Source organism: Momordica charantia (genome assembly GCF_013281855.1).
Source record: "Momordica charantia cultivar OHB3-1 chromosome 8 unlocalized genomic scaffold, Mcharantia_2.0 BLBB01000008.1, whole genome shotgun sequence".
In the NCBI taxonomy this organism is placed as follows: Eukaryota; Viridiplantae; Streptophyta; class Magnoliopsida; order Cucurbitales; family Cucurbitaceae; genus Momordica; species Momordica charantia.
This window is the reverse complement of record NW_028275166.1, coordinates 22489021-22504735: the sequence shown is the minus strand read 5'-3', so window position 1 is coordinate 22504735 and position 15715 is coordinate 22489021. Positions and strand designations below refer to the sequence as shown.

General features: G+C 34.1%; 1 protein-coding gene across 1 annotated transcript; it reads right to left on the bottom strand.

The window, feature by feature from the left end:
• Positions 1-10082: 10082 nt before the first annotated feature.
• LOC148209799 (pyruvate dehydrogenase E1 component subunit alpha-1, mitochondrial-like) lies at positions 10083-10846 on the bottom strand. The gene is made up of 2 exons (XM_088127522.1): positions 10327-10846; positions 10083-10213 (listed from the first exon to the last, which is right to left on the bottom strand). The coding sequence occupies exons 1-2, from the start codon at positions 10808-10810 to the stop codon at positions 10098-10100; spliced, it is 600 nt and encodes a 199-aa protein (XP_087983648.1). The 5' UTR covers positions 10811-10846; the 3' UTR covers positions 10083-10097.
• Between the last annotated feature and the right edge of the window lie 4869 nt (positions 10847-15715).

The window sequence follows — 15715 nt, the reverse complement described above, 5'->3', positions numbered from 1 at the left end:
ATTGTCCGCACTAACAATTCATCATTCTCCTCCAAAAGGAAACCAAATACAACCATGGGGCTAAGGGTCACCCCCGAAGCCCAAATATTACCATACACCTAAAATCCTACCCCCAAAATAAAGAACTTTGAATACTATCAGAAAAGCACATTTACCTAACAAAATTAAGTGAACACCCAAAATGACATTTATTTTATTTCTATCTTCCCACACGTAACCGAAGAGTGGAAAAGATTCTTCATGCGACCTGTATGAAGTAAAAAACAAAATTAATAATAAGATATTTTAATTCTAACAGTTGGGGTAGGATTTTGACAGGTGGGCCCAACTCAGGGTGAAGATTAGCACAGGGAGATGTCATAGCTTGAAACATGTGACAATGCTTGATGGACCTTGCATGGGTCATTGTTAGAGTGAAGTGGGGTAGCAAACTCAAAAGAGGAGGACAAGGTAAGGCAGTAGCACGTGTGGCCAAGCATGAAGTAAAGCACGCACAAGGCATAAGAGAGCTATTGGGTGCTTAGCGTCTCGTGAACATGCAAGTAATTGGCTAGCATGGTAGGCAAGGCTGGTGATTGTGCACATATGTAGGATGCACACGCATGCAAGCGAGTGTCGCATGCATGGGACGAACGCAGGCGTGTGGGGACAATTAGACAAACAAAAACACACAACAATATATACAATCAAGCAGTGCACACATGGCTATTCTAGAGCATTTGAGCATGGTGGTGTGCAACATCCACACTAGATCTTTGGTGGGCTTGGTATAGGCTCAACAATGGGAAATTGGTAGAAATAACTTTAAAAAGTTTTCACAAATAACTCACCGTTTGAAAACTTATTTTTTCTAACCTAAATCAGTTTTTTCTTACACGCCAATCGAGATGAATTTACAAATCTACTGTTCCTTGGCCTAAAACCCACCCAAATTTGTGCCCGAGTAAAAGACACGTTCAACAAACTTGTACAAAAACTTGGGGACGCCCCTAAAGCTTCGCACGAGTTATCATTTTGCACCATAACTTGTGCAAAAACACGCACAAGTTTCCACATTCTTGCCTCTATAACATTCCTCAGGCTAACACGCGGCCAAGTTTGAGTCTGTGGAAACATACAAATTCCAAAAAAAAAAAATGAGCAACTTCACGTGAGTTCTGCCAAAAGTTTTCGGCAAGATCGTTCTTCAAATAATTTGCCTAAGAAAAAACTGAACATACCAAGATAAAACAAAACAAATTTCAAAGTAGAGTGCGAACTACAAGTTAGGTGAAGCAAAATTTTAACCTTTCTTTAAAAAAAAATAATAATCCTCTCAATTTTTTGGGATGAAGGGTTCGAATCAAAGGCCCCTCCCTACTCATATCATATATACAATTGCTTTTCAAAAATGTGAGTGAGGAAATGTTACATGAAAAAAATGGAAATTGGGAAGAGAAGAGAAGTTTGACAAGGGAAGAGAAATAAGTGCAGGAGGGAAGAGAAGAGAAGAGAAGGGACATACATAATTGTAATTTAAAATTTTTTTAATTAAATAAAATATTGATTTAAGTCAGAAAAATAATTTTGAAAGCCTAGGTCATCTAAACCATGTAGAAAATTTTTTAGGTCGATTTTATCAATTTTCTCTCAACAATGGGGAAATTGACATATATGATCTAAAAAAGTTTTCAATTTATTCAAATGAACTACTTTTTTTTAAAGAGGAATTGTCTTCTGTAGGTCAAAATATAAACTATATTTCACAAATTGTCTTTGTTTTCATTATTATAGTATTTGAAATATTGTTTTTGTTTGTCCTACATTTGCCTTCAATTAATACTATTTGATTTAATGGGATTTGTGTTTTATTTAAATAATTAGATTTAATATTTATTCAAAAGTTAACATATTTGGTTTCCACGTATTAAATATGATGTACTCAAATTTTTAAAATTTATTCTGTCGTGGGCTCCATCTGATTTATTCCCCGAGTTTTTTCCAATCAATAATAATCTATAAGTCATTCCATTTATAACAAAACTCCAATTCTTTATTTTCGTATGTCACAGCGTCATCACGATACAGAGCAGTCTGCGTCATCCCCTAAACGGTCTCTTTCGAGATAAGAGTTTGGAGTCGTCACCAATCATTCACGAGGTGTGATTTTCTAAAATATGAAAAACGGTATGCGAAAAACAGATTTTTGGTTTGTGAGTTGATTGAGTGTAGGGAACATGTTAGCACCCTATAATACCAATTTGAAAAATGTTACCAAATTTTGTCATAAGAAACTTGGTTTGTTTATTTTAAAAAAAATTATTAAAAAAAAAGAAATTTTTTTGTTTTTTACTTAAAAAATATTTTATTTTAAAGAAAACCTTTTTCTTTCTTAAAAAAAAAAATTTATAACCCACCTTTTCTCACCTCTTCTAATCGCTGGAATTCGTTGTTGTCGCCACCGTCGGAGTTAACATATTTGGTTTCCACGTATTCAATATGATGTATTCAAAATTTTAAAATTCATGCTCTAGTGGGCTCCATCTGATTTATTCCCCGAGTTTTCTCCAATCAATAATAATCTATAAATCCTTCCATTTATAACAAAACTCTTCCAATTCTCTATTTTCATATGTCACAATGCCATCACGATGCGTAGCAACCTGCGTCATCTCCTAATAGGCCTCTTTTGAGATAAGAGTTTGGAGTCGTTACTAATCATCCATGAGGTGTGATTGGTCACCAAAATGAAAAACGGTTTGCGAAAAACAAATTTTTTGTTTGTGAGTCGATTGAGCGTGGGGAACATGTTAGTATCCTATAACACCAGTTTGAAAAAGATTACCAAATTTTGGCATAAATTATCCTATTATATTTATTTGGTCTAAAAGAACTATTTTTTATTTTAAATGTCACACCCTTTATTAATTCACATCTTAAGATAAAACATGAATTAACAGCACGAAGACCATTAAGAAAATTAATCCCCTCGAAAATATTGGAAAGTTATATATCTTTTCAATCTTCGTCATTGGAATTTTCAAAATAATTATTTTAAAATAGTATAAAAACTTTATTTTCTTTTAAAATAAAAATCTCTTCTTTTCTTTTCTAAAAAACTTTACAAGACTTTATTGAAAAAACAAAACTTTTTATTTACTTCATTAAAAAAAAACAACTCTTTTTATTTTTTAAACAAATTGTATTTGCTAAATATTTTACTTTCTTTTTCAAAAAAGTACTTCAACCTTATTTTAAAAGGTTTTTTTCCTTTAAAAAAAATTTATTTTAAAGAAAACTTTTTTCTTTCTTAAAAAAAAAAGAAATATTTCTCACCTCTTCTAATCGTTGGAATTTGCTGTTGTCGGCACCATCTGAGGTATGATGCTGCCGTTCGTTGTCGTATAGAATATTTCTGTGTCCACGGATATCGACCATTAATGGCAAGTCAATCATTCACTAGTGTTTCTTAACCGTAGATGGGTCAAATTATCATTTTACCCATATATTACATCTTGTACCTTAAGTACTACTCATCCTCTAATAAACAACCCGGTTCTAGTCCGACCAATAACCGAAAGTCCCTTTCGGGCCAGTGAGAGGGTGAGACCCCTTATTCAAGTCCCGGAGTCAGCACTAAATGGAACACTCATCTAATCTCATCCTCAAAATGGTAGGAATGTTTAGTCGGCGACTCGGGCCACTCTCACCGATACATATCAAAGGACGAGCGCTAACGGGCAGGAGTCCATAACTCACTCAGGATTGAGAATGAGTTGCCTAGTTATCTTATGAAATAGCAATTTGTTAGTCAACCGCGTTACATCTAAAGATTGTCTATTTCGCGATCTGGTCTTATACAAACTCATTGTATAGGATACCCTCACTCGCATGTCTCCACACGAACGACCTGGATCAGGTCGTCTGTAACATTTACAAAGCTGGTCGTATCCATAGTGTTGTCAAGATAAGGTACCGAATACTATAGACCCTTTAGGTTATTCTCGGAACATTATCCACTTGTATATCAGGGGTATATCAAATATATATCCAGTCTATATACTGTCCTGCTTACATGATAATAATCTTGGATGTTTAGTTTATTGGATTTGGACAATGCAATGCTATAAATTCAACAACAAATTGATTGAATATGAAACCAAAACTTTATTGAATATAAATTTGTTTTTACATAATTACAAACTACTAGTTTAGGACAACACACCCAACAGGAGGTAACTAGTTTATGCGTGAGAGAGCACGAATGAGTTTTTTTTTAGAGAGAGAGATGGTGGGCCATGGTGGGTTTTCCCATAAAGTGGAAAGACTTCTTTCTCCTTTTGGTTTCTTCCCTCTCCCCTTCAAAGAATTAAACACTCCCTTTATATAGGTAAAAAAAAATGTATTTTTAGGAAGTCCAGAACTGAATTTAGAGATAAAAAGGAGGAGAACTAAACCACATGTATAACACTTGACTAAGAAACTTTCAAAATTGGAAACTTTTTATTAATTAGCTTTGATCCACTTAAAAAAAAAAAACCTCACTCTAAAATAAAAACCTTACCATTTAAAGAAATGCTTACTTTTCTATAAAAAAACAAAATCAATTTCCATTTATTTAATGCTTTTAGTTATTTTCCTTTTTCTTTTAAAAACAATAATTAAAAAAAACAAATAAAAACCAATATCAACTTTTTTTATATAAAACATAATAATAAAAAAAGAGAATAATAATTTGAGGCAGCCAAATACGGTGTCTATAGTTTATCCCCTTTGTGTATTCTTAAAAAACTGAAACATTTAGACAATGACAAAAGGACAAAGTATTTGGAAGGCGAAAATTTTATTTAAATGCTGGAAAGATAAGTGACATACCTAGCTTAACGCAAGGCTCGATCTCTGTTGGGTGTGTTGCCCTAAACTCGTAGTTTGTATTTTGTAAAAACAAATGTCTATTTAATAAAGTTTTATTCAATAAATTTGTTGTTGAATCATAGCTTTGCATTGTCCAAAATCCAATAAACTAAACGTCCAAGGTTATTTTTGATGTAATCGGGACAGTATATATACTGGGTATATAGTTGATATACGGGGTATATATTTGATATACCCCTGATATATGAATGGATAATGTCCCGTGAATAACCTAAAGGGTCTATAGTATATGGATAAGACTGGGTACCTTATCCTGACAACACTATGGATACGGCCCACTCTGTAAAGGTTATAGACGACTCGATCCAAGTTGTTCGTGTGGAGACATGCGAGTGGGGGTATCTTATACGATGAGTTTGTATAAGACCGGACCACAAAATAGGCAATCTTTAGATATAACACCGTTAACTAATAGGTTGCTATTTCTTAGGATGACCAGGCAACTCATTCTCAATCATGAGTGAGTTATGGACTCCTGCCCGTGAGGGCTCGTCCTTTGATCTGTATGGGTAAGAGTGGCTCGAATCGCCGACTCAACATTCCTACCATTTTGGGGACGAGACCGAGTGGGGAGCTGGGAACATAACTTCACAAGATGGAATTCACTCCTCCCCGACTTTAGGGGAGTAGATGAGTGTTCCCTTAAATGCTGACTCCGGGACTTGAACAAGGGGCCCCACCCTCTCATTGGACGAGAGGGAGTTCGGGTTATTGGTTGGACCATAACCGGGTTGTTCATTAGAGGAGCAGTGGTGTTTAAGAAGTAAGATGTAACTCAGGGGTAAAACGGTAATTTGACCCAACTTGAGTTACGAGCACTCGTGAAGGATTGACTCGTCGTTAATGATCGTATATCCGTGGACACGAAAACGTCCTGCACTGAGAAGAGTGCAACTACGGGTCTTTAGTGGAATGACCCGTAGTTAACGAATCTTGATTAACTCGGTTAATGAGTTTGATCGATTAATCTTGCATCTTTGAAGCTTCGGATCTGTAGGTCCATTAGGTCCCCTTGCTAGCTCATAACGGGTAAAACGAGGATCAAGTTTTTGGAAGAATTTGAATTGTTCAAATTACTTAAAGGGATTATACGTATAGTGATACATTATAATTAATTATAAAACCAAACTATATATTATGAGAGAAATTATTTGAATGAGATTAAATAAAATTAATATGAATAAGATTCATATTAAAACTATATGTTAAAAATAATGTGCATGAGATGCACATTAGAACTATAGGTTGGTTATACGAGAGAAATGTTATAGAATATGATTCTATTTTTTGTGATAAATAATTAAGTGTTAATTATTTATTTGATTTATATATATATATATATATTAATTATTAATTGGATTAATAATTAATAATTATTTATGAATTAATATGATTAATTAATAAATTAATTATTATATTTTAATTATTATATATATATTAATTATTTATATATATATATATATATTATTAATATTATTAATATTAATAATATTAAACTCCCCTGCAAAATTGCAGGGGAGTGAGAGGTTAGTGTGACGTGGGGAGTTACCCCACGTCACTGTTTTGGTTTTGTATTTTGCAATTCTGCAAAATACAGAACACAAAAGAAAAACTCTCGGTTTTCTTTTCTCTTGATCAAGCTCTTCTCTCGGTTTCTTTCCCCTCTCGTTCCAAAAGATTGTTCCCACCAGCACGATCCTGAGACCCAAGAGGATAGCGAGGAAGACATAGTGGTGGTGTTCGAGAGAAACTCGTTGAAGAAACGTTCTTCAAAGGTTTGTTTTCCCCCTGTATTTTTCTTCTTTAAAATTCGATTTTGTATCTCAAAAATCAGCAACGAAAATCCGTTTCCGCTCCGGGATTCACATCCCTTCAATCTCGATCTTGGATCGAGTTTCATTTAACCTAAGATAAAATAAAATGAGACGGACATGACTTTTACACAAGTTTCGACCTTGATCTTGGATCAGGTTCGATTTAACCGAAGATGAGATAAATGCAACGGACCTGACTTTTTACACAGGTTTCGACCTCAATCTAAATCAGGTTTGATTTAACCGAAGATGAGATAAAATGCAATGAATCTGGCGTTTTACACAGGCTTCGACCCCAATCTTGGATCAGGTTCGATTTAATCGAAGATGAGATAAAATGTAATGAACTTGGCTTTTACACATGCTTCGACCTCGATCTTTGATTGAGTTCAATTTAACCGAAAATGAGGTACAATGCAACGGACCTGACTTTTACACAGGCTTCGACCTCGATCTTGGATCAGATTCGATTTAACCAAAGATCAGATAAAATGCAATGAACTTGCCTTTTACACAGGCTTCGACCTTGATATTGGATCAAATTCGATTTAATAGAAAATGAGATAAAATGCAACGGACCTAACTTTTACACAGGCTTCGATCTCAATCTTGGATCGAGTTTGATTTAACCAAAGACAAGATAAGATAAGATGTAACAAACCTAGCTTGACACAGGCTTCGACCTCGATCTTGGATTGAGTTTAATTTAACCAAAAAAGATGAAAATGCATTGGACCTACACTTTACGTGGGCTTTGACCTCGATCTTGGATCAAATTCAATTTAACCAGAAAAGATGAAAAATGTGTTGGACCTACGCTTTACGTGGGCTTCGACCTCGATCTTGGATCAAATTCAATTTAACCAGAAAAGATGAAAAATGTGTTGGACCTACACTTTACGCGGGCTTTGACCTCGATCTTCGATTTAACTAGAAAAGATAAAAATGCACTATACCTGCGGTTTACACAAGCTTCAACCTCGATCTTTGATCAGATTCGATTTAACTAGAAAAGATGAAAATGCATTGGACCTGCACTTTACGCGGGCTTCGACCTCGATCTTGGATAAGGTTCGATTTATCTAGAAAATATAAAAATTCACTAGACCTGTGCTTTGCTTTACGCAGGTTTCGACCTCGATCTTGGATCAGGTTCAATTTAACCATAAAAGATGAAAATACACTAGACTCACGCTTTACGCAGGCTTCAACCTCGATCTTAGATCGGTTTCGATTTAACCATAAAAGATGAAAAATGACTAGACCTCTGCTTTACGCGGGCTTCAACGTTGATATTGGATCAGGTTCAATTTAACCAAAAAAGATGGAAATGCACTACACCTGCATTTTACGTGGACCTTGACCTCAATCTTGGATTCAGTTTGATTTAACCAAAAAAGATGACAATGCACTGGACCTGCGCTTTACGTAGGATTTGACCTCGTTCTTAGATTGGGTTTGATTTAACTAGAAAAGATGAAAATGCACTGGACCTTCGCTTTACGTGGGCTTCGACCTCGATCTCAAATCGGGTTCGATTTAAGCAGAAAAGATGAAAATGCACTAGACCTGCGCTTTACGCGGGCTTAAACCTCGATCTTAGATCCGGTTCGATTTAACCAAAAAAGATTAAAAATGCACTGGACTGGCACTTTACGCGGGCTTCGACTTCGATCTTGGATCAGGTCCAATTTAATCGGAAAAGATGAGAATGCACTGGACCTCCGCTTTACGCAGGCTTCGACCTCAATCTTGGATCGGGTTCGGTTTAACCAAAAAATATGAAAATTAGTGGATTTGCACTTTACGCAGCTTCAACCTCGATCTTGGATCAGGTTCGATTTAACCAAAAAAGATAGAAATGCACTGGACCTGCATTTTACTCGGGCTTCGACCTCAATCTTGGATCGGATTCAATTTAATAATAAAAATAAAATAAAATGCAATTGTTCCAAAAAGGTAAAGTGATTTGATTTATTAAGAAGTTCTTTACCTAAGTGCATGGTTTAGAAATCCTCCTAAACATGTCTAAATACATGAGATGTGAACTTTACGCATGATGATAAGACTAACACAAACCGCGTGTTTATGCAAATGAAAATTTCCAAAGGTAGTATGCATTACTTATCATGTAAATGACGTTTACAAGAATGATGTGTGAATTTGTAAATGTGCATTGCCCCCATGTCATGAATGATAAGCAAAGATTTTTTTTATTAACTTTGCAAAGTGAGAATGTAATTGGGAAATTTATAAAACGCTCTTCTTCTGTTTCCTTGATTTAACCAAGGAATGCATGATATAATGATGCACATGCATGACAAAACTAGATGAATACAACATATATGCATGCTTTTTATTTTTTATTTATTTATTTTTAACCATGATATGAACATGATTTATTTTTTTGAAAAATAGTGATGCAAGTAATGTGGATACCTTTCCTGTGCATAGAGATTGCCATGTTTGGGCCATTAATCCATACAACATCTTCACTTGGCAAAGTGTTGTATAGTAGTTGGCCATAGATTTCCTACATCTAAATTTAGTAATTAAGGTTTGAGACTCTTTTCTTCTCCTTTCTTTTCTTCCTGTAGCTTCTGTGTTGGTTTGGCCTAGGTTTTGGGCAACCTTTTTTGTATTTCATTCATCTCAATGAAAGTTGGCTTATTCATCAATATATAGACACACACACAGCAAAAAAATGAAGATGATATTTTAGATAAGAATCATATATATAATTAGGCATACATATATTTTATTTGTCAAAATACCTTGAAGCCTTCCATTACTTTTAAGAAATTCATGAATGAGAAGATAATTTACTAATTTAGTCAAATATGCTTAAAGAAAATGAAGGTTGGACCTCTTTGATAACCTGCAAAAGACAAGTAAGACAATATTTAAGTGAAGGCACTTGCCATGGAAACCTCTCTCCACGAAGAAGCAGAAACTTGTTAACATTATGTGATGGTTTATCAGAAGTGAAAAGCACACAGATACAACCACAACACTCATGCCCAGATAGGCAGATACAAAGGGGAAGTGTCAGCCTCTTTGCTCTCAATTTGAACTCAAGACATTATAGTCATAGTGCATCGAGAATATGGCAGATAAGTCTTTGGAGTAAATCATGCGGGAAAAAAATAAGATATACAGAGTTATACAAGTAGATAATGTATCCCCAGTGGTAACTTCGCACCCCATGTTCATGACTTAAGATTTTGTATATTATCTTCCCAAAGAATTTTTGATAACTATATTCAAGACTCAAGTATCAAACAAACCACCACAACATTTCTTAAAGAAGCGAACCATGTGACAAGACGAGAAAAGGAAATTGAGATAATCAGCATCAATAGTATATATTTAGCAATTAAAAAAACATGGATAGAGAAGCTTCACTTTCAATCCAGGAACGTAGTCCCCACGTTTATAACAAGATGGACTCTTCACTGCTCTCCACTCAGCAGTCCCCATACCATCTAACAAAAATCCAACCAAAATGAAACTAAATCAATCAAGAACATGACGAATAGATACAGCAAAAAAACTCCAACGTCCAATTTGAGATTGAATTTTTTCACTAAATTCTTACAATGGTTGTTCTCGCACACGAGAATGACAGGCAGATCCCAAAGCGCGGAGATATTGCGCGCCTCAAACAACTGACCCTGATTCGCCGCGCCATCGCCATAAAGAGCAAAAGTAACAGTCTCATCCTTGGAATACTTCTGCGCGAACGCCACTCCACATCCAAGAGGTACTTGAGCACCGACAATACCATGGCCACCATAGAATCCAGCGTCCTTCTTATAGAAATGCATAGAACCACCTTTACCCCTCGAGCACCCAGCCTGACGTCCCATTAGCTCCGAGAAAACCTCTAGGAGAGTTCCTCCTCGACCGAGGAAGGTGCAGTGGTCGTGATAAGCTGTAATAATCGCGTCCTTCTTCGTAATCGCGGCCTCCATCCCCACAGCCACAGCCTCCTGGCCATCGTACAGATGACAAAACCCGCGGATCAACTTAGCCTTGTAGAGAGAGTCAGCGGCGATTTCCATCCGCCGCATCAGCGCCATGTCGCGGAAGAATCGGAGCAGCTCCTTCGGAGAAATCTGGACATGCTGGTGTGCAACATGATCTTTCGTGGGTTTGGTATAGGCTCAACAATGGGAAATTGGTCGAAATAATTTTAAAAAGTTTTAAAAAAACGACTCACCGTTTGAAAACTTATTTTTTCTAGCCTAAATCAGTTTTTTCTGACATGCCAAATGAATTTACAAAGCTACTGTTTTTGTTCCTTGGCCTAAAATCCACCCAAATTTGTGCCCGAGTAAAAGACATGTTCAACAAACTTGTACAAAAACTTGGGGAAGCCCCTAAAGTTTCGCACGAGTTATCATTTTGCACCCTAACTTGTGCAAAAACACGCACAAGTTTCCACATTCTTGCCTCTGTAACATTTCTCAAGCTAACATGCGGCCAAGTTTGAGCCCGAGGAAACATACAAATTCCAAAAGAAAATGAGCAACTTCGCGTGAGTTCTGCCCAAAGTTTTCGGCAACATCGTTCTTCAAATAATTTGCCTAAGAAAAAACTGAACATACTAAGATAAAACAAAACAAATTTCAAAGTAGAGTGCGGACTACAAGTTAGGTGAAGCGAATTTTTAACCTTTCTTTAAAAAAAAATAATAATCCTCTCAATCTTTTGGGATGAAGGGTTCGAATCAGAAGTCCTCCCCGCTCATATCATATATGCAATTGCTTTTAAAAAATGTGAGTGAGGAAATGTTACATGAAAAAAATAGAAATTGGGAAGAGAAGAGAAGTTTGAGAATGGAAGAGAAATAAGTGGGGGAAGAGAAGAGAAGGGACATAATTGTAATTTCAAATTTTTTTAATTAAATAAAATATTGAGAAAAATAATTTTGAAAGCTTACGTCATTTGAACTATGTGTAAAATTTTTTAGGTCAATTTTATCAATTTTCTCTAAACCATGGGGAAATTGACATATATGATCTAAAAAAGTTTTCAATTTATTCAAATGAATTACTTTTTTTTAAGAGGAATTGTCTTCCGTAGGTCAAAATATAAACTATATTTCACAAATTGTCTTTGTTTACATTATTATACTATTTGAAATATTCTTTTTGTTTATCCTACATTTGCCTTCAATTAATACTATTTGATTTAATGAGATTTGTGTTTTATTTAAATAATTAGATTTAATATTTATTCAAAAGTTAACATATTTGGTTTCCACGTATTAAATCTGATGTATTCAAATTTTTAAAATTTATTTTGTCGTGGGCTCCATTTTATTTATTCCCCGAGTTTTCTCCTATCAATAATAATCTATAAATCATTTCATTTATTACAAAACTCCTCCAATTCTCTATTTTCGTATGTCACATCGTCATCACGATGCAAAGCAGCCTGCGTCATCCCCTAAACGGTCTCTTTCGAGATCAGAATTTGGAGTCGTCACCAATCATCCACGATGTATGATTGGTCATCTAAAAAATGAAAAACGGTATGCGAAAAACAGATTTTTGATTTATGAGTCGATTGAGTGTAGGGAACATGTTAGCAATCTATAATACCCGTTTGAAAAAGGTTACCAAATTTTGTCATAAATTATCCTATTATATTTATTTGGTCTTCCAAAAGTCAAACTATTTTTTATTTTAAATGTCTCATACTTTATTAATTCACATCTTAAGATAAAACATGAATTAACAATCATGAGTGGCACGAAGGCTATTAAGAAAATTAATCCCCTGAAAAATATTGGAAAGCTATCTTTTCAATCTCCGTCATTGGAGTTTTCAAAATAATTATTTTAAAATAGTTTTAAAAATTTTGTTTTCTTTAAAAATAAAAATCTTTTCTTTTCTTTTCTAAAAAACTTTAGAATGAAAAATTTATTTTAAAATAAAATCTTTTATTTTAAAAATAAACTTTTTATTTATTTCATTAAACAAAAATAACTCTTTTTATTTTTTTTAAACAAATTTTATTTGCTAAATATTTTACTTTCTTTTTCAAAAAAGTACTTCAACTTGGTTTTAAAAGGATTTTTTCCTTAAAAAAAACTTTGTTTGCTTATTTTAAAAAAAAATTTATTAAAAAAAAAGAAATCTTTTTGTTTTTTACTTAAAAAATATTTTATTTTAAAAGAAAACTTTTTTCTTTCTTAAAAAAAAAAAAACTTTATAACCCACATTTTCTCACTTCTTCTAATCGCCGAAATTCGTTGTTGTCGCTACCGTCGGAGTTAACATATTTGGTTTCCATGTATTTGATGTATTCAAATTTTTAAAATTCATTCTCTAGTGGGCTCCATCTGATTTATTCCCCGAGTTTTCTCCAATCAATAATAATCTATAAATCCTTCCATTTATAACAAAACTCCTCCAATTCTCTATTTTCGTATGTCACAATGTCATCACCATCCGGAGCAGCCTGCGTCATCCCCTAAAGGGCCTCTTTCGAGATAAGAGTTTGGAGTCGTTACTAATCATCTACGAGGTGTGATTGGTCACCTAAAAAATGAAAAACGGTATGCGAAAAACAAATTTTTTGTTCGTGAGTCGATTGAGCGTAGAGAACATGTTAGCACCCTATAACACTCGCTTGAAAAAGGTTACCAAATTTTGTCATAAATTATCCTATTATATTTATTTGGTCTAAAAGAACTATTTTTTATTTTAAATGTCTCATCATTTATTAATTCACATCTTAAGATAAAACGTGAATTAACAGCACGAAGGTCATTAAGAAAATTAATCCTCTCGAAAATATTGGAAAGTTATATATATTTTCAATCTCCGTCATTGGAGTTTTCAAAATAATTATTTTAAAATAGTATAAAAGCTTTATTTTCTTTTAGAATAAAAATCTTTTCTTTCCTTTTCTAAAAAACTTTAGAAGACTTTATTGAAAAATTTATTTTAAAACAAAACTTTTATTTTAAAAATCAACTTTTTATTTACTTCATTAAAAAAAAACAACTATTTTTAATTTTTTAAACAAATTTTATTTGCTAAATATTTTACTTTCTTTTCCAAAAAAGTACTTCAACCTTGTTTTAAAAGGTTTTTTCCTTTAAAAAAAATATTGTAAAGAAAACTTTTCTCTTTCTTATAAAAAAAAACTTTATAACCCACATTTTCTCACCTCTTCTAATCCTTGGAATTCGTTGTTGTCGCCACCATCTGAGGTGTGATGCTGTCATTCGTTGTCGTATAGAATATTTCTGTCTCCACGGATATCGACCATTAATGGCAAGTCAATCATTTACGCGTGTTTTTTAACCACAGATGGGTCAATTTACCGTTTTACCCATATGTTACATCTTGTACCTTAAGTATCACTGATCCTCTAATGAACAACCCGGTTCTAGTCTGACCAATAACCGGAAGTCCCTCTCGAGCCAGTGAGAGGGTGTGACCCCTTATTCAAGTCCTGGAGTCATCACTAAAGGGAACACTCATCTAATCCCTAAAATTGGGGAGGGGTGAATTTCATCTCATGAAGTTATGTTCCCAGCTCCCCACTCGGTCTCATCCTCAAAATGGTAAGAATGTTGAGTCGGCGACTTGGGCCACTCTCACCCATACAGATCAAAGGACGAACCCTCACGGGCAGGAGTCCATAACTCACTTAGGATTGAGAATAAGTTGTCTGGTCATCTTATGAAATAGCAATCTGTTAGTCAACGATGTTACATATAAAGATTGTCTATTTCGCGATCCGGTCTTATACAAACTCATTGTATAGGATACTCCCACTCGCATGTCTCCCGAACGACATGGATCAGGTCATCTGTAACATTTACAAAGCGAGTCGTATCCATAGTGTTGTCAGGATAAGGTACCCAATACTATAGACCCTTTAGGTTATTCTCGGGACATTATCCACTTGTATATTAGGGATATATCAAATATATACCCAGTGTATATACTATCCTGGTTACATGATAATAACCTTGGATGTTTAGTTTATTGGATTTGGACAATGCAGTGCTATAAATTCAACAACAAATTGATTGAATATGAAACCAAAACTTTATTGAATATAAATTTGTTTTTACATAATTACAAACTACTAGGACAACACACCCAACATGAGGTAACTGGTTTATGTATGAGAGAGGACGAAAGAGTTTTTTTTAAAGAGAGATGGTGGGCCATGGTGGGTTTTCCCATAAAGTGGAAAGACTTCTTTCTCCTTTTGGTTTCTTCCCTCTCCCCTTCAAAGAATTAAACACTCCCTTTATATAGGTAAAAAAAATGTATTTTTAGGAAGTCCAGAACTGAATTTAGAGATAAAAAGGAGGAGAACTAAACCACATGTATAACACTTGACTAAGAAACTTTCAAAATTGGAAACTTTATATTAATTAGCTTTGATCCACTTAAAAAAAACTCACTTTAAAATAAAAAACCTTATCATTTAAAGAAATGCTTACTTTTCTATAAAAAAAATCAATTTATATTTATTTAATGCTTTTAGTTATTTTCCTTTTTCTTTTAAAAGCAATAATTAAAAAAACAAATAAAAACCAATATCAACTTTTTTTTTATAAAACATAATAATAAAAAAAGAGAATAATAATTTGAGGCAACCAAATACGGTGTCTATAGCTTACCCCCTTTGTGTATTCTTAAAAAACTGAAACAGTTAGACAAAGACAAAAAGACAAAGTATTTGGAAGGTGAAAATTTTATTTAAAGGCTGGAAAGATAAGTGTCAAACCTAGCTTAACGCAAGACTCGATCTCGATCTTGGATCGAGTTTCATTTAACCTAAGATAAAATAAAATGAGACAGACATGACTTTTACACAGGTTTCGACCTCGATCTTGGATCAGGTTCGATTTAATCTAAGATGAGATAAATGCAACGGAGCTGACTTTTTTTACACAGGTTTCGACCTCAATCTTAAATCAGGTTCGATTTAACCAAAGATGAGATAAA